Source organism: Lepeophtheirus salmonis, chromosome 8 (genome assembly GCF_016086655.4).
Source record: "Lepeophtheirus salmonis chromosome 8, UVic_Lsal_1.4, whole genome shotgun sequence".
NCBI lineage: Eukaryota > Metazoa > Arthropoda > Copepoda > Siphonostomatoida > Caligidae > Lepeophtheirus > Lepeophtheirus salmonis.
The window spans coordinates 16,558,588-16,576,659 of NC_052138.2; the positions used below are offsets into that span (position 1 = coordinate 16,558,588).

The 18,072-nt window shown below is 33.2% G+C and overlaps 3 protein-coding genes and 1 long non-coding RNA gene across 7 annotated transcripts; 1 reads left to right on the forward strand and 3 right to left on the reverse strand.

The window, feature by feature from the left end:
• Positions 1-251: 251 nt before the first annotated feature.
• On the forward strand, positions 252-2,301 carry LOC121121900 (uncharacterized). The gene is made up of 2 exons (XR_005865616.2): positions 252-1,653; positions 1,701-2,301. It is a non-coding gene; the product is annotated as an uncharacterized lncRNA (long non-coding RNA).
• A 3,380-nt stretch (positions 2,302-5,681) lies between these two features.
• On the reverse strand, positions 5,682-8,449 carry LOC121121788 (E3 ubiquitin-protein ligase RNF216). 2 transcript variants are annotated; one of them, XR_005865575.2, is made up of 4 exons: positions 8,176-8,449; positions 6,867-8,084; positions 6,384-6,601; positions 5,682-6,335 (listed from the first exon to the last, which is right to left on the reverse strand). XR_005865575.2 is itself a non-coding variant. In XM_040716764.2 (3 exons), the coding sequence occupies exons 1-3, from the start codon at positions 7,148-7,150 to the stop codon at positions 5,881-5,883; spliced, it is 957 nt and encodes a 318-aa protein (XP_040572698.1). In that variant the 5' UTR covers positions 7,151-7,226; the 3' UTR covers positions 5,682-5,880. The 2 variants fall into 2 exon arrangements, 1 of the variants encoding a protein (XP_040572698.1); XM_040716764.2 differs by lacking the exon at positions 8,176-8,449 and having other exon boundaries at positions 6,867-7,226.
• A 296-nt stretch (positions 8,450-8,745) lies between these two features.
• On the reverse strand, positions 8,746-10,127 carry LOC121121161 (phospholipid phosphatase 1). Its single transcript, XM_040716027.1, has 2 exons — positions 9,854-10,127; positions 8,746-9,777 (listed from the first exon to the last, which is right to left on the reverse strand). The coding sequence occupies exons 1-2, from the start codon at positions 10,125-10,127 to the stop codon at positions 9,041-9,043; spliced, it is 1,011 nt and encodes a 336-aa protein (XP_040571961.1). The 3' UTR covers positions 8,746-9,040.
• Positions 10,128-10,340: 213 nt separating this feature from the next.
• LOC121121160 (H(+)/Cl(-) exchange transporter 7) lies at positions 10,341-14,617 on the reverse strand. Of its 3 annotated transcripts, none has more exons than XM_040716024.2 (7): positions 13,906-14,617; positions 12,219-13,705; positions 11,893-12,155; positions 11,789-11,829; positions 11,440-11,718; positions 11,286-11,372; positions 10,341-11,214 (listed from the first exon to the last, which is right to left on the reverse strand). In XM_040716024.2, the coding sequence occupies exons 2-7, from the start codon at positions 13,293-13,295 to the stop codon at positions 10,538-10,540; spliced, it is 2,424 nt and encodes an 807-aa protein (XP_040571958.1). In that variant the 5' UTR covers positions 13,296-13,705; positions 13,906-14,617; the 3' UTR covers positions 10,341-10,537. The 3 variants fall into 3 exon arrangements, with proteins under 3 accessions (XP_040571958.1, XP_040571960.1, XP_040571959.1); XM_040716026.2 differs by having other exon boundaries at positions 12,219-13,622; positions 13,706-14,617; XM_040716025.2 differs by having other exon boundaries at positions 12,219-13,622; positions 13,688-14,617.
• Between the last annotated feature and the right edge of the window lie 3,455 nt (positions 14,618-18,072).

An 18,072-nucleotide genomic window follows, 5' to 3' on the forward strand; every position in this document is an offset into this window, starting at 1 on the left:
TTCATTTGAAAAACATAAACTAACAATAACATCTTAATTTGTCATTTATTTTGAATATAATAAATATAAATTTAAAAGTCAAATCTTGCTAAAATAACCTAATATGATACCTTGAATAAGACAATTTTGCCTTGTGATTCCTGAGTCAATAACTTTGGAAATTGCAACGACATTCAAATATTCCAATAAAATAATTATCCATATAGACATTTCTACATTATATGCATCAAGGACACTTATCAATGAAGTAGTTTTCTTAGGTTAAAAGACGAAGCAGAGTTGACTTAAGAAGGAAAGAACTCAATAACTTCAATTAAGGAGCAGTAGATTTAAGATGAGAACTATCCCTATTCCTCACTGGATCTTTTATTCGATTATTCTGTCGTTTTATGGAACTCCATAGTTCTTATATGTAGAAGTATACGATGATCTAGTAAAAGATCTGGAATAATTTGTATATTCTGGAGCATACAGGCAATAATTCACGAGGTCAGAAGTATACACCTTGATGTTAAGCACACTTGTACAATGCAGGATTATTCCATAAAAGAAGATGATATCCACCGAGTGGGTCACAAAGACTAAAAGGCAATATCCCTTTGACATGAAATTGAAGAGAGGATCAGAAGACATATTGGATATCCAAATGAGGAAAAATATGAATTCCTAGGAACAGAATGGATGAGTGAACTCTCTCCATTTCCTATTTGTTTGTGCCAGATCGTGTTATCCTTGCCAAGATTTATTGACTCTCCTAATAGTTGGTTGATTAAAGTTTTTTAGAAGGCGGAGTTGATTACAATCCTGGTATTTCTTGAAATGTTAAATGTATCAAGTAGCTGTAAATTAATACATATAACATCTAGCAAAACTAATTATAGTATTCAACAAAATTAATTACCTAAAGGCTTAATAAAGAAACATCAGATCAGAAAACTTGATTGAGGTGGTAGGGCATATTCTTCATCTTCTTGTTCCAATTCGAAATCATCACCTTTTGAATCAGAGATCGATGAAGCCACTAGACAATGCCTTATTTCTTCTGCCCTGAGGTAAAGAGGTTGTCACCCAAGATTTCCCTAAGGATGGTCCAGCCTCCCTTTGATGTGTTAAAGTTATCATCTCCCCTTCGCAGAGAAACACTCCCGAAACATAATGTTTCCACCACCATGCTTGGCGGTACGGATTTTTCTTCCTCCAAACATTTTTTTTTCTTTTTTTCTTGCTGAAAATTATTCTTTTGTGGTTCAAGATGAGGTCCAGAGTTTTCATTGCAACAACCTCATGTATACGCTCCATCCAGTTGTAATTTACTACCGAAATGACTTGTCGTACACCATCATCTCTGATGACAACAAGCATGATGTGCATTATGTGTACAAGGTTTTAGATATTATCATCAATGATCTCAAGGAAAAAAATCCGTTGAGTATGATTTCTGTTTTTCCCAGTTTGTTGTGCTGGACAGAACAAAAATAGAAAAAAACTTTTTAATCTCTGCCAAATTGAACATGAATTTGGTTTGAAAGTTCATTAAAACTTTTTTGTGACATCTCACGGAAAATCTCCATGGGACGGAATCGGCGGGACTGTGACAGGACTCACTGGAGCAGAAAGTCTGACTAGACAACAATCATATTTTGACAAAAAAAGGTATGTTTAAGTTTTGTGAAAGTCATATACCTAATGTGATATTTAAGGTTATTCAGCAGAAGGAAATGACCCAACTCTGCACTCTTTACATGCTGATCGGTATGCAAACATTGAAGATTCTATTCCTGGTACAAGATCTTATCATCATTTCATTCCAATAAGTCGTGACAAAATTGGAGCTAAACGATGCAGTGAAGATGTTGAATTTGCTCACACTCACAATTTTAATGAAGTGTTCTGTCTAGAAGAAGAGATTGTTGTGGGATCATATGCTGCTGTCATGTATGATCATTGTTGGTAGATTGCCTTGATCCTTCAGAAAAATGATGCTGAATGAGATGTTCGAGTAAAATGTATGCACCCTAAAGGTTCATCTTAATTATCTCATTGGCCTCAACGTGAAGATATTTGCTTCATACCAAATGATGTTGTGCTTAAGTTGATTGGTGTACCAAATTTTCAAACTCTTGACGAAACTATTCCATTAATGATAACGAAAAGCAAATAATAATCAATAAATTCAATCTATTTTTAAGGAAACAATAACCTCATTATATTAATCAAATTGTAATTATTCCCTAATTTGTTATATGGTATTAAAAAGTATGAACAAGTTTCATTAAGCTTATACAATACATGCTTGAACTACTTTTTTAGTGTTTTGATTTGACCTTTTTCTTATGAACCCGAACCAAAGATTGCATGAAAGGATAAGTTAAAACTTTTTAACTAACTGATGCTGATCTACTACTATTATTCTCAAAATATGACATGGAGTAACCTTTAACATTATATATATAATATATTTACTAGGCATATATTCATTAAAATAGATAATTTAATATATGTATATCCTATAACAAGCTGTCATTTTAGTCAAATACATAATTTAGGTCTCAAATTCAATCTTGAATTATGTAATAACTACACATTTATCCTTCATAATATTTTCCAGACAGTTACTTATGGCTTTGAAGATAAAAATTTTATAAAAAACTGATTTTTTTTTGGTGGTGTTTTGATATAATGACCACATAAAGGGGTGCAGTCAATAAATTTGAAATCCGTAATAATGTAACTTTTCGAAATCTGCATCAAAAACTGATGAGACATGCTTATTTTTATTTCTTTATGACTATTTCTTGGCACAATAATGTCACTTTTAGTTTTTGGAGTACGGTGTAGTGTATTGGAAACCGGCCCTTAACAAAAACGTCAATATCTCTAGAACTGTTGATGCAAATGAACTAAAAATTTGGCTATGTTATTAGCGCATAATTAACTTGCACATATCTGAAAATGAAGAAAATCGGAGAACCTTGGTTCAAAAAGTTAAAAAAACTTGATTTGACATGGATTTACCCATTTGATCTCCTGTGTTGAGCTTCGTTACCTATATTGAATCTTGCAAACTTTCCCTATAAAGTTAGCATAAAAAAGACATAAAATAACTTTTTAGTTTCATAAATAAAATTTTATAAATTGTTGGCAGCACCTTAACATGAGCTAGTTCGAATTCGACCAATCAACTTTCAGAACACTGCTGAAGTACTTTTCTTTTCGTGTCCGTTCATCCCCTCGACTTGTCATACTTGTATTTCAATTCCGTGAAAAAAATGAACATCTTAATACATTAAATGTACCAATAATAGATGTACAACTAATGATAGAAAGGTTTTTGAAAATTTGAAAATTTTGAAAAATGGTATTTCTTTCGAGCTCAGAGAAGAAAATAAAAGTGATCTAAAAGAAAAATTATTGCCTATCTGTGCTATAAATTGATTTAAAAATGCATAATAAAGTAAATCAATTTCACCTGTAGGTTTTACCTCCTACCTGTAGGGGCCCTTGATAAAATTATTTTTTCTTTAATTTTCATTTTAACATATATTCAGTGCAATAATAATCCATTGATAATAAAAGTCTATTCAGTAGTGCAGTTAAAATACGTCGTTGAGGTAAATTTGGAGCATCTTTAACACATTCTGAACAATAAGGAAAACATTTAACTCGGTGATTTCAATTTTACAGTTAGAAACTGAGTGTTAGCTTTAAGTTCAAACTTTTAATTCAAAACAAGTATTTACGATGGAGGAGATCTGGTGGAACATCATCATCAAACTGGCTTGCACATGGGACAGAGCCTAGTTTATATCAAGAATATGCTCATTTATACAAAGAGCACAGTCTATGACGTCTAAAACCACTGGAAGGAGAAGGGGCATATAAGAGAAAAGCCCACAAGTCTCGGAGGGATAAAAATGAAGTCCCAGATTCTTTGTAGGACTGAAACGGTCCGTAAAGGCCTGGGATTTAGATTAACGTTCTTGCCAAAAAGCTCCAAGTAAGTGGTGCAATAGTCTCCCGGGTCATAAACGCAGACCTGATTATGAATATATACCACCTCTATGTAAGATATATTCTTACATATTAAATGAAAGCCACCCAGGCTTCCCACGGAAGAAAATTGCTGAAATATTTGAAGTCCCATGGTAACAGAATCGTCTTTTATTCGTCTGAGAAACAATGGACTGTTGACAGATCTCATAATTTCCTGAAAAATAGATGGTTGGCCGCAGATAAAGCTAAGCCTTTAAAACGAAGTTTCCCTCTTCTTTGAGCCAAAGGAGAGGGTGGGTTTCGACAGGTACTGTGAACTCCTGTCGGACCAAGTGATACTTAGAGTGAAATATGAAGCCAATGGTATCAATTTGTATTTGGCCATGCTATAATAAGAAGTTGTAAAAATATCCATATAATTGACAACAAACATAATGTAAAATTTTCATTTTAGGTGATTAAAAGATCCATGAGATTAATTCTATGTTGCTTTATTTATACAACGTTGATATTCATTTCATAATCAAGAGACGTAAGTGCGTACATAATTATTAATATATTATTCTAATCATAAAAAAATGACTGTAAAACGTACAATATGTGTTTAGAAATTTGAATATCTTTAGATTCATGATTATTTACAGAATGAATATTGAATATTACATAAACAGGGTGGTCCAGATAAATTGGAAAATGTTTAAAGGCTTTTAACGAACGAAATAGATTAGGTAGAACCATTTTTTTATTATTATTTGAAAGCAACATTTAATTACATTCAATTATTTATAATGAGGTCCACCTTTCTTGATAACCTCCGCCACACGGTGCCAGAAACTTAGGCAGGCCCTTGCAAATCCAGCTTTACCATTGTACGCGTAATGGAGTTCTTCAGGGCATCCACAGACGAATGGTACTTGGCACAGGCTTCATGCTTGGCTTCCCAGAGATAAAAATCTTATGGCTTCAGGTTTGGACTATTTGCAAGCCAAAAATTCGATCTCCAAAAGTGATAAAACTTCGTGACCATACATCCGCACTGTCTTTTTTGGAAGGTCTAATTTCTTCCTTGGCCTACTCCATCTATTCAGGGAAGGTAAATTAAAAATGCAAAACTAGAACCAGTAAAATGGCAATAGGGGGATTTCATAATAAATAATTGAATGTAATTAAATGTAACTTTTAGATAATAAAAAAATATGGTTCTACCCGATCTAGTTCATCCGTCATAACCCTTTAAATATTTTCTAAATTAATCTGGACCACCCTGAATATTGATAGTTTAATTAAATATATTATTTATTGGATAGCTATATGATATCCCTTGATATAATATTTCATAATAATAATAGCTATGCAAAAAAAAAAAACGTAATTGGAAATAAAAATCAAAATCTTTTGTGTAATCCCAAATTTATGTATGTTTTTGTTGAATTATCGTTCGGTCATATTTCATATTGTTATCAAAAATCCTCTGTCTTATCCTCTCTTCTTTTTTCTTCTACCTTATAATTTCTTTTTTTTTATAGTGTGCAAGGAGTATCATTCTTAGAAATTTACGGTTTTTATTTTTTGTTTTATATGAAGTAATTGTTGGTTAGTCAAAATTTCGGAGGGTTAGTGGCCATTATGATCACTCTATCACTGATTTATAGAGTAAATGGTATAATTAAGAATCCTGTATGATCAAGTTTGTTTTTATATCATAAATATATTGTTACATCAACATATATATATATAAGAATTATTCCACAAAAACGTTGAATTTACAAAAAAAAGTGTATACATAATTACTAATTTTCTTCATGCATTTTACGTATTATCTATAATATCTAACAATTACAAAATGTAGATAATATTTATTACACTGTTGGGTATAATAATGTACTATTATTTATGAACACTAAATAGAGAATCAACTATTGAGCCATAACGATTTAGTGGATCGATAGAAGAGACAACTTTTTTCCCAGCTATAGCTCTTTCCATACTGTGAAGATCCTCAGAGTTACTTTGAAGTGGACATTTGCCAGGCTCCGGCTGCTCTTGGCAATTGTAAAAGTGATCTTGGGAAGGGATCACAGGACTTCTACAGATATAACACATTTGTGCCCCACAGTGACACTCAATCCGATTGCAACCCTCATATTTTTGAAAATATTTTTCACATCGATAGCACTTCCTTATCACAGACTCCGACAATTCTTCTTCTACCTCTAAACGAACTTTTTCTTTCTCCTCGTTTTGACAAACCACTCCATAAGGATGAGCACGTTTTCTACACTTTCGGCAAGACATCACTTTACAGTAATCGTATTTGCACTCAATTACTTTGACACTCGGGTCTAATAATAGAGAAATAAAGAGGATATTCGTTCTAAAAATACTCATACCTTCAATATTAACAGCAAAATTACACTCAGGACAAGACTCCAGAACCAGGCTACCACATTTCTTTACTTCATTCATACATATATTTTGTACGTATTTGGAGAACCATTTGGGATTGATGAGAGACTGGAGTAATCCTAAGTCAAATCCTTCAGGGCATTCAGGTAAAAGGCAGCGATAGTCTTCATTGCCCTCGGACTTTTGTATTCCCATCCCCTTCCTAAGACAGAGTACAATTATAAGTGATGAGCGTACACACATTATATTCGACAGTGATTCCCAACCTTTTCATCACTGTGGAACCATTTAGCAGAGGTAATAGTATTATCTAGAGCCCACTTCCCCATCTATTATTATAATAAATTTAAATACCTAAAGTAATCTCCCAAAGATGCTCTAAATGTACCACGGAGCAAATGGCTCAAATGAGCCCCGATTGGAAACCACTGATTTATACATATAGTCGTAACAAGATACTATTTTACCTAGCACAATCTCGGCAGAAAAAGTGGCTATTAACACATGACACAGTGTTTTCGAGAAAATATTCTTCCCAGCAAACCTCACACTTGACTTGTGAATCATTCCCGAGAATAATTTCAATTAAACCTTCAATGTGTTTCCCCGGATATTTCAAAAGATAAGATGATAAAATGTTCACATCTCGATCTGGAAATAATTCCTGTAATAGGTCAATATTTTCCTTTGACGAGAGTTTTCCAGAGTGACCACTTTTGGGTTTCGTACCACTCCCCTCCATGCAAGCCATGATGCCTTTTTAATCGAACTTTACAGTGAAAAAGAATACTTTATCCCTGAGATTCCTTTTTAGGAATAAACGATTTACACACAAAAAAAAAAACAAGTTGATCTAATACAATGAATTTCAAGGCGTGCTTAAAGTACTCTAATGATAATTTTGTAGTTGTTGTTCCCATAGAAGCTTCTATAATTATTAATTACAGGATTGTTTAAAATGATGTCTGTACTCAAAAAAATCAGCTTGGAATACCCAATTTCTACATGCAATTTATTAATAAATATATTTCATTTCAAGAAATTTATGTACAAACTAGATTATTATTCCCTACAAATTCGCGAAGGATGTTCCTGTAGCCCCTAAAGAGGATCTTGCCTCTTCTTCAGCCTTGCGCCGTTCTATCTCGTGTAGGGATACCATGTTCACTGAACTTGAACATTCTCTAGAACGGTTGTTGTGATAGCCTCCTTTTAAGGGTGTTCTACAAATATAGCACATCATTGCCCCACATTCACACTTCACTGAATTGCATCCCTCAAACTTTTGATAGGGTTTCTTACAGGAGTAGCACCTTCGTATGACGGCTTCAGACATTTTGTTCGCTACGAAGTGATTATCTGAATCACTCAAGCTACAGCTTTCTCCGAGTTTATGAGCTCTTTTCTTACATCTACGACAGGATCGAACACCACAAAATTCATATTGACACTCAATTATCATAATTGATTCATCTTCGATCACCACCCCATAGTCGCACTCAGGACAATCTTCTAACTTGAAGCAAGATTTAATTTCTTCTTTACAAATCCCTTGCACATACTTTGAGAACAATTTGGGATTAATTAATTCAGAGAGTGTTTGAGTGTCAAATGCCTCTTCACATTTGGGTTCGAAACATTTATAAACAATTCTTGACCCTTGTACTAAGCCCTCGCATCCTTTTCTACAGTGAAGGAGAGGTGGAAGAGTAGCCGGTAGGAAATACCAAATAAAAGTTCATAAGTGTGTACGTACTCAAATTATAAATGATTTACCTAGCACAGTCCTTACAAAAAAAATGTCCTCCAGGACAGGATACAATTTCGTGAATCAATTTGTCCATTTCAAAACAGATACCACAGGAAAAACCACTTTCATTTAAAATAATCTCAACAAGCCCTTCCAATCTATGTCCAGGATATTGAAGTAAAAAATTACTCAAATCTTCCTCAGTTCGAGTTGGAAACATTTCCTTGAGTGAACTCAAATTAACGGAGGAGTAAAGACCCTCCATCCTTTTCGATAACTAAATAACAACTGAATTAGAAGGAAGGGAGAGATACATTATATAAAAATTGGCGTAAAGGAATATTTTATACTCTTAATACTTAAAACGTTCACAAAGTACCAACATAAAAAAAATTAATAATCCTTCTTTGGTACTTTCCATTGGACAAAGTCATAAGTACTTAGATGGATTGAGTAAAACATTTTAATTAATAAAATGCATCCCCCTTCTACCTTCATGTCCCTAATATTACTTATCCGTATTTGGCTTCTTTATCCAATTTTGAGCTCTTCCATGGGCTCAGTTACAAAGAAATGAAAGTCATTCAATGAAAAAATTAATAATTAAAACATTTATTGCTCTAACGTAAAATAAATAACAGAATAGAAAGAAGTATAAGATTAATTATCTTATTATATTAATAGAATTAAATATAAGATAAGTGCACAAAAAATTGATTATTGTTTTGAATATATTATATAGGTAACAAACAAATTTGTAATTAGTAAGCTCTCCTAATGAGTTGTAAAACTTAGATCCTTTAAGGCAATGTATTAATGAACAACAATTTTAACGATAAAATAATTATTTTGCAAAAAGACTTGAAATGTATCCTTTATTATAATATATTTTTATCTTCGTTGATTCGTTCTTTCTGCAAAATCAACATCAGGCTTGGGAGGATAAGATGAGAGTATTAGTCCTTCCTGTAAATTGCCTTCAGGAGTCATTTTAAAGACTCTAGGTCTATTGAACAAATTTATGACAAGGACAACTGTGATAATGGCAAAAATAATTCCAACAAAGGCACCCATGACAACATCACCGGTATGGTGATGATAGTCCGACACCCTCGTTAGGCATATATAAAAAGCAAGTGAGAAGAATCCAAACTGCAAAAAGGGTCTTAGAATCTTTGCTCCAATAAAAAGTACAAATAGGATTTTTTTAGAGACTTTGAGTCCACCAATTGCTCTTGGAGACGAGTTAGATCTCCCTGTGAAACGTGCATGGAGATATATAATGAGAAAAGTCGCTGAGTAAAATGAAAATGAGGCATGTCCCGAGAGAAAGGATTTACGAGCGTAATTCTCTGCTTTTGGGCTACCAGTGCAATTAAATTCCAATACATACACAGGCATATCATTTTCATCGACGCAGGAAATATTTTCAAAGTTAGGAATACATGCAGCAAGGAAATGTGGTCTGAGACGCCCTATCTTGTACTTGGCCATTTCAGTCGTTAATAATGTGGCAAGAGCTCCAAGACCAAAGTAACCATACATGCGGTACAACTCAATAAATATCCAAGGGATTTTTCCAATTCTGGGAGGATTTGTCATGAAGAGGGAGAGATGTAGCCATTCCACTAATGCAACATATAATAAATGATGTATACTAATAGCATATTATAATTATGTGATATAAACGGAATGGAACCTTACCTATGGGGATTGTGACAATAACAATAACAAACCATATAATAAAGCATTCAACAATGGAAATTGTATTATCTAGTAGAGGATACTTGATGGCCAAATCGTCACAGAAGAACCCTCTTTTATAGGCACTAATGTCGCCTTGTAGTATAACATAAATATGAAGCATGGGATAGGTCATTATAAATATAGCAACTGCTTCTAATACCAGTCGAGCAGCCAGATATCGATTTGAAGGTAGGACAACCATCCCATTCTCCATGTCTCTGCGATTGTTCATGAGGAACTTCACGCCCTAGAACATACAAAGGAATCACAGTATAGAATCAGCAGTTACAAAAACTGTATGTCTGTATTAGAAAAATATATTTAAAATATTATTGATATTCTCGGGAATTAAAATTCTATTCTAACACATATTCATATATATATATATATATAGGTTTAAATAAATACAAACTATAATTAAAAATAAATTTGACGTCTGAAGAAGGAAGCTGTAAATATATATATATAATTAAAGCTAATAAGTATATATATATAATCATAATAAATAATAATACTAAAAATCAACAATTAACAAGAATAGGTACAAATTTTGGAAACGAAAATCATGACAATATGAATATTCATCTTCATTGCGACTTAAATAAATAAGTACAATTAAGTAAAGCCTTTGATAGTATCCACTCAATCGATTTTAAACTTCTTTTGAATCATTGGGCCAATATCCTCAATTTGAGAGTCTTCCAAAGGAATAAACACCCTCTTAACTTCTTTATGGTGAACGATGGCCAAGTTTTTCCTCGTAATGATCCCAACAGCCTCCCCGTCATTATTTATTACAACTAAATGTCTAAGCGCAACAAGTCTAAAAAGCCGATATACGTTCTCTGCTGACATATCGACATTCACAGTGTATGGAGAGTGATTCATGATGCGGCTGAAGTCGAGTTTCTTTGTTTTTATGCACTCTTCCGTGAAAGATATACTATTCTCGCGTGGAAATCTGGGATATAAGGAACGAAGCTTATCCCATGTCATTTCCTCTTGATTATCATCACCTTTGAAAATCCGAAAATGAAGCATGGCAAGTATATGATCTCTTAAAATGATTCCTTCAAATCTTCCTCCTGGTTCAACGACGGGGAATCCATTATGTGACGTCAATTTTAAAACATCCCAAACGTATTCGAGCGAGTTTTCAACTTCAAAAACACATAGAGGACTAGTCATAATATCACGAGCTATCAATGATCGGTAATTGACGGGGGGTTGCCACGGTAAATAAGGTACACCATTCAATTCAGAATGAACATCGTAGAGTCCGTCGTTAAAATAATCGCCCGTGTATTTGGCTATCATGCCTGAAAATCGATAAATTGACAGTGATTTGTAATATAAAACTACTTAATTGTAAGTGTGAGAGGATACATACAAACAATGACGATAGGAAAGCTGTATGTAAGGTTTCCTGTGCTCTCGATGATGATAAGTGTTAAACTGACCATCATTCTCACGTTCCCTATAAAAAAATCTCAAATCAATATGCCGTAGCGAATGGATATTTAATTATAAATATATGAAATTACCCGATAACTGAGCAGCAGCACCAAAGAGTGCAAACTTCCCTACATCCTCACCCCAATCTACAAATGTGACATAGCGTACCAAAAATTCCCCCAAGGCTCTTCCCCATGTACACCCAATAAGAATACTTGGGACAAAAATACCACTGGACACAGACAAGCCATAGGTGGAGACTGCCATAAGAAAATAACAAACCCCAAATACGAGTAAAGTATTGATGTCATATTGTTCAGGTTTGGCGTGAAGCAAGTCTTTTGCTACATCTTCTGGTGTAGCAAACCCTAAAAATTGAGAAGAATTGTGTCACTTTTAAATTGATGTATAATACAGCAGTAACAGTTATTATTTTACATAAATTGGCCATAACATGATATTGTCCTCCAGGACAGGACCTAAGAGTTCAAACAAATGAAAGATATTATTCCAATATTCTTTTTGAAAAAATAAAATATTACAATTGTAGAGGATGACTTGACTTATGTCGTTCAACGGGTAGCTCAATACAATCATTCCAAAGGAGAAACATTGTGGAGCCAATTGCAGCTCCGAGTCCGGATATATAAATTACATCAAATACTTTAACATATCGGTTTTGAAAGAAGGAAAGTCGGACTTTTGTATAGAGCATATTTAATTGTACATAGAGTGCACCCAGTAGTCCTCCAATGACTCCAATCAAAATTAAAACAGGAAACGTTTCCATTCCATAAAGAGCATTCTAGAAAAATTATGTTAAAAATGTAGAATAGATAAATAAAAAATATGTCATGTCCAGTCTTACTTCAAATTTTCCAAAACTAATGAGGCCTCCATTCGACAATTTACCTGGGACGCCCTCTAAAAATGATTTAATGAGATTGAGAGTGAAATAAGATGTTGTAGAAGTAAAGGTCAATTTCCACATTAAATACGGATCAAAATGACTATTTCCTTCCTCAAGAGCAAAAAGAACACCACCAAAAGGTGCTCCAAAGGCGGCAGCAACTCCTGCGGCTGCACCACAAGCAACAAAATCCCTTTTTTCCCCATCATTTCTATAATGCGAAAATATTTTGTAAAATCGTGAATTGACGATGAAATCCATTCCAAGAGAAGATGACTTCCCCTGACAAATCCCAGCGCCTATTGCAGCTCCAGAATGAATCATAGGTCCTTCCTTACCAACTGCAAGTCCAGCTACCACACTAAATACAACACCCACTGACTTTGTGAATAGTGTTTTAAGACGCATGAGTCGTGGAACAGCAATTCCATTAAGATATGCCTTGATTTGAGGTATACCGGATCCAGCAGCCTGTGGTTCACCAAAAGCAACAAGAACTCCCGCAATAGCTCCTGAAATCCAGCTCATAAGAATCCAAACGACGAATGGAATGACCATGGAGCCATGAATAAAATAATGATCCAGCATTTTTCGAATGAATGAGAATTTGGCATTAGAGAGCGTTTCAATAGCGAAATTAATTCCAGTTGCTACTAACGCAGGAAGAATTCCAATGAAAAGAAGTAAGAACCATCGAAGTAGAATAGTGAGGAGGGATCCAGCAGAGACCGTTCTGTGCTTAATATGTTCTTGTCGGAGAAGGGAAGAACCCAAATCATAGTCTAAAGATTCCAGAGTAGCATCAACGCCCTGAGACTCCGTTACGGATAAGGATCCAATCACTTGGCCATAGGCACTGATTTTTTCTCTTCCTCTGGGCCCTAGACACGATGTGCGAATCTCTCTAGACCAAGGAGCAGTGAGTAGGAGCTCTTCCTCACTTACATTAGGAGTAGGAGCACCCCCGCTATCTACTTCATCATCTGAGCTCCCAGAGCAGAGTTGAACTCTATCTTGATTCTCTTGTACGGACATGACGCCTTCTCACTTCTCTTGGATCCGCGAGCACAAGTCAACTCACAACAACTGCAATTAGAGTGGTTCTTGGGATTTGTATTCCAGAGTCAGAGAAGAAACCCTCAATCCACTATCAATTGATTAATTAACTCTAGTCTTTAGGAAGTAGTTACTACTTGGGGGAGGATTTTGAATGACTGAGTCAAGAGATAATTCAGATAATGATGACTAGCTTTTAACACTTTCAAGGGTCATCTCTCACCTCCTCTCGTCTCGGCTTAGGCCCGCTTCATTTCCAATCCATTCAACTTCTTCTTCCCACAGCTGAAGATCCTAAAAATCCATCTGTCAAACAATGTTCATAGATTATTCGACTCATTTTAACACTATTTATTATTTTGCAGGCCCACCCAAATTCTTCCAATCACCTTTGAAGAAGAGAAGAGTAAAAACCCTGTTAATTACAGCTGAGCAACTACCCCCATTTTCTATTTAATTGTACCAATAACAATATCATTTTTTATTACTATTCGTGATTTCCATTTTCATTTTATAGTCAGAAATTCAGGGTTCATGTTTCCATGTCTCACGCAACCCCTACTTTCTCTTTATTTCTCGGCCCACGTACCTCTTTGCTTCATTCTCCTTCATTTTCAATTGCAATCTTAACAGTACTCCACTCCACAAACAATTAACATATACTTGCTAAAATATACCATCTCACTAGTAACTGTGCAATATATAAAGTTCGTACACCCGAACACGTTATATTATTTAAAAATTCTAATTATGTCCTTGAACATATTCCTTCATGACAGCGCATAAGTAACATAGTATTTAGTATTAGTCTTCGTAACTTAAATAGGGATTAAAGTTAGAAAACAATTGACTTCTTATTTATGAATATCGATCCTTCTGTTCGTTTAAGAGTTGTTTTTCTAGGATGTAAAAATACCCATATTCAAAGGGATGATTATTCCTCGGCTCCTGGGAATTTAGAGTCAGTCTTTACTTCAAATAATAATGATTTCACTTCACCACATGCTGAATCGTTCCTCCAACTAAACTAACTTACTTTCTGGATTACATAATAATGACTTCTACTTCTACGTTGTAGCGAGCAATGGCTTCAACCGTCCATTTCTTCTTTGTGGGGGTGGAAAGCCGAATTATCGATAGCAAAGGAACATATGTAATAACTATAAACAACACATACAATTACACTATTGCATTGTCCAAGTGATATTATTTTCAAGTGATAAATGAACTTTGTTCTTTGTTGGACCAATAACGCTCTCAAGAATATTTATAGTTTATCTTTTACAAACTCAATACTGTTTGCATTATTCAGTATCTCCTTCATTCAAATGAGTCATTATGCAATTTTATCTATAGAAAGAATCAAAGATATGCTATTATTGACAGGACTCTCTTTGATAAAGTTAATAATCCGTTATAATATAAGACATAAATGATAAAATAACGTACATTTATTTATTTAGTTTACTCCAATTGAGTAAACCCAAGCAGTAAGTGGAAAATTTGTCAAGCACGGATAATAATTATAGTTGTAAAAAATAATATTTATCTGTCGGTATTTAAAATTAAAACACAAAAATTAATGTGGTAACCCTGACAATTTCAAGAATGTTTGGAAGGAGAGTAGCTATGGCCTATGGCTATGAGTTATCGTTTAGCAGCTATGAAAGGAAGGAAATTTACAAAAATCCCACTCCGTATCTAGCAAGGATTTTTAAGGTAGTTTTGTAAATCCTAAGCATTTTTTTCCGCGTAAAAAAGAATATATCCTTTTTTCGATATGGTGCATAATTTTAAAATTGTCGGAATAATTTTGAAAAGTTAAAAAATCTCAGTTGTCTGGCATTTAAAAATGTATGAAGAGGACATCCGAATTATGCTCTTTTGGAAGATTTATATAACAACGAAATCAATGAAAACATAAAATTTGCTCACAAATTGAATCATACATCTCTTCATTCATCAAATATGGAAAAAAAATATCTGTACAACATGCAGATAAAGTTTTCTATAAATCTACAATCAATGCTTTAATTTATAAATAAAATTAAAAAAATGACTCTTTGATGATGGATACAGTAAAATTTTTGTCAATAATTAGAAAGGTTTTTAATATATGTAATGTCAAAGATAAGTTTTATAAGAATTTTATCATATATTGATCAAAATTATTTCATTTTATCAATTTAAGATTTGGGAAATCAATGTAGTCCAACACTTGAAGGAAGTTTCCTATCGGCTTCAGTTCGACACCCAACATAAACACACTTTTTACCATAATGAATGAATTATTATATTATTACAAGATTAATATCTATTAGATGAAAATAATATCATATGAGTTTACCAACAGGAATTTGTCATAAAAAATAATGTTTATCACTACAACAGGTTGCGCGATTGGAGCTTGTGCTCCTCCAGAGAGTATAAGAACTCATTGGCTTTATTTTAAACTAAAGCATTAAAAGAGACTATAAAAGAAAAAAGAGACAAGATGGTTGAAATAAAAAGTAAACAAAAACTATGTATACGAATTATGTTCAGGATTCACATAACCTCGATAAAAAAATATAGAATATAAATACCCTTCATTGATGATTAGTATTTTTGTTTTAAAATAACATTTTTAATTTTTTATAGCATAATTATGATTCAAATAAGAATATGAATTATTGTTTTAATTAATAATTTGGGTTTCTATTTAAATCTAAAGAAAAATACGTGACCTTATCCGAAACGTTGACTTATTTTAAATTACACTTGATGAATCTTTGTCAAAAGACGTTATAACAATGAACTGTGCAAAAGAAGTTCAAAGCGCATATACTAAATTTTAGACGAATCAGAATTAGAGATAAGAAAAAACATTCTTGATTGTTATAGTCTCTTTATTTTAAACCATATAAATTTTAAATTACAACCTCTTAATAGTTTGAAGTTTGAGTCGTTCAGGCTTGAAGATTATAATATACAAAATTTTTTAGAAATAAATTGTTTATACACATATAAGTAGAATTGTACAAAATGTGATCTGAAATCGTACGATATTATTTTCTAGTTAGTAATATGACCAGGGTCGTCCACAGGATTATATTGGGGAGATGATTTTTTTTGAAAAAATTTAAAAATTAATTAAAATTTTACCCTGTTATCATTTTCCTTCTTAATTCTTGATTGAGAACATATAAATATAAAGTAATCACTACTGCGTTTGATCATCCAAGTTGACTATATATAAGGTGTGTCAATAAGATATTTCTTTGCTTTTGTTTGCAATTGTCCTGGCTGTTTTGATGACGTCACAGGGGAGCCAATTTAGGAGGAAATTCGATAAAACAAATTGTATTAAGGAATAATATAGTATTTTATTTTCTCATCAGACAATCCTAATAGTGTAAATTTATGCCCTCCGACGATTACGGTACTAAAATTATTTAAAAAAATGATTAAAAGTTGTTTTTATTGAAAAGTAGGTCAGAACGTAAATTTTCAAATAAATATACTAAATCAATAATATTTATACACAGTCCTTCACTCATAGGCTTAGTATCTCTAGAAGAATAAATAATTCTTGAAATAATATGATTAACACTGAACATGGCTCTGTTGTGATTTCATCAAAAAAGTTGTTAGCTAACGTCAACTAGACTGCATTGTAAGTTTTTGTCAACACACCCTATTTATAGTCGTCTTGATGATCATCAAAGAAACACAGGGTTTTTTGGGAAGTTATTGGTCTAAGTCCATGTTGGACTCAGAGTAGAATTGGGGATCGGCGTCAAAGTAATTCCCGCATATACGTCCTTGCTATATAAGGAGTTGGATTTGTCTTTATTTCCTTCCAATTATGGCTGCTGAGGATAGCCACTAGCTAATTTAATGAAATGTGACGACAGCTAAGCTGCTGTTCTCCAAAACATTGTTCAAAAAGTCAGTATTACCATGATTTTTAACTCGAGATTTAGACAGAAATTACTAGGATGTGAATCTTCAATTCTACTCCGAGTCAAACAAGGACTTACAATTATAGCTCTCCAACCAATTATTCTGCATCATTCTTGAGTTTTTCTTTCTCATAAATAACAATAATAGCTTTGTAAGGTAAAAACCCCCGTTCAGGTAACAGAACTACAAAAATTATCGTGCTCTTCTAAAGTTTGTTAGGATGTTTGCCTATAACTACTATACGACGTCAAAATCGGTCTGTCTTGCCCAGCAGTTGGTAGGGTATATCAAATTGGAAATTCTGGCAAGCCCAATTACATGACGGCATAACCACCTTGTATTTCTATTAACTTTGGTACTACTAAATTAAGACCCTTGTTAAATAGTTTAATCTGCCTATTATATGAGTATGATATATATTAATTTTTTTATGTGGGGAGTAATGGGGGGGGGGAAATGAATTACTGATATAAAGCTGGTTTTTTTTCATAGCATAATTTGATCGAATGACTTTTTTTTTAGAAAATAAATCCTAAATTTTTTGTTGTCCCTAATAACCTTTTTTATAAAAGAAATAGTACAATTTTTTTCTTAATAACCTTTTTTTTAAAGGAAATATTAATTTGGGTTGGGGGGGACGCCCTTGTAGTCGAGAATTAGCGACGTAAATCGTGTATATTTTTTAGCTGCCCCAACAATTTTGAATTGGTAATCTGAAAAATGAATTTTCTATTCCTCAGCAGTTGTCATTATTATTTAACTCCTGAGTATTGAAATTCTTTTCTATTTCATTTTATTGCAATCAATACCT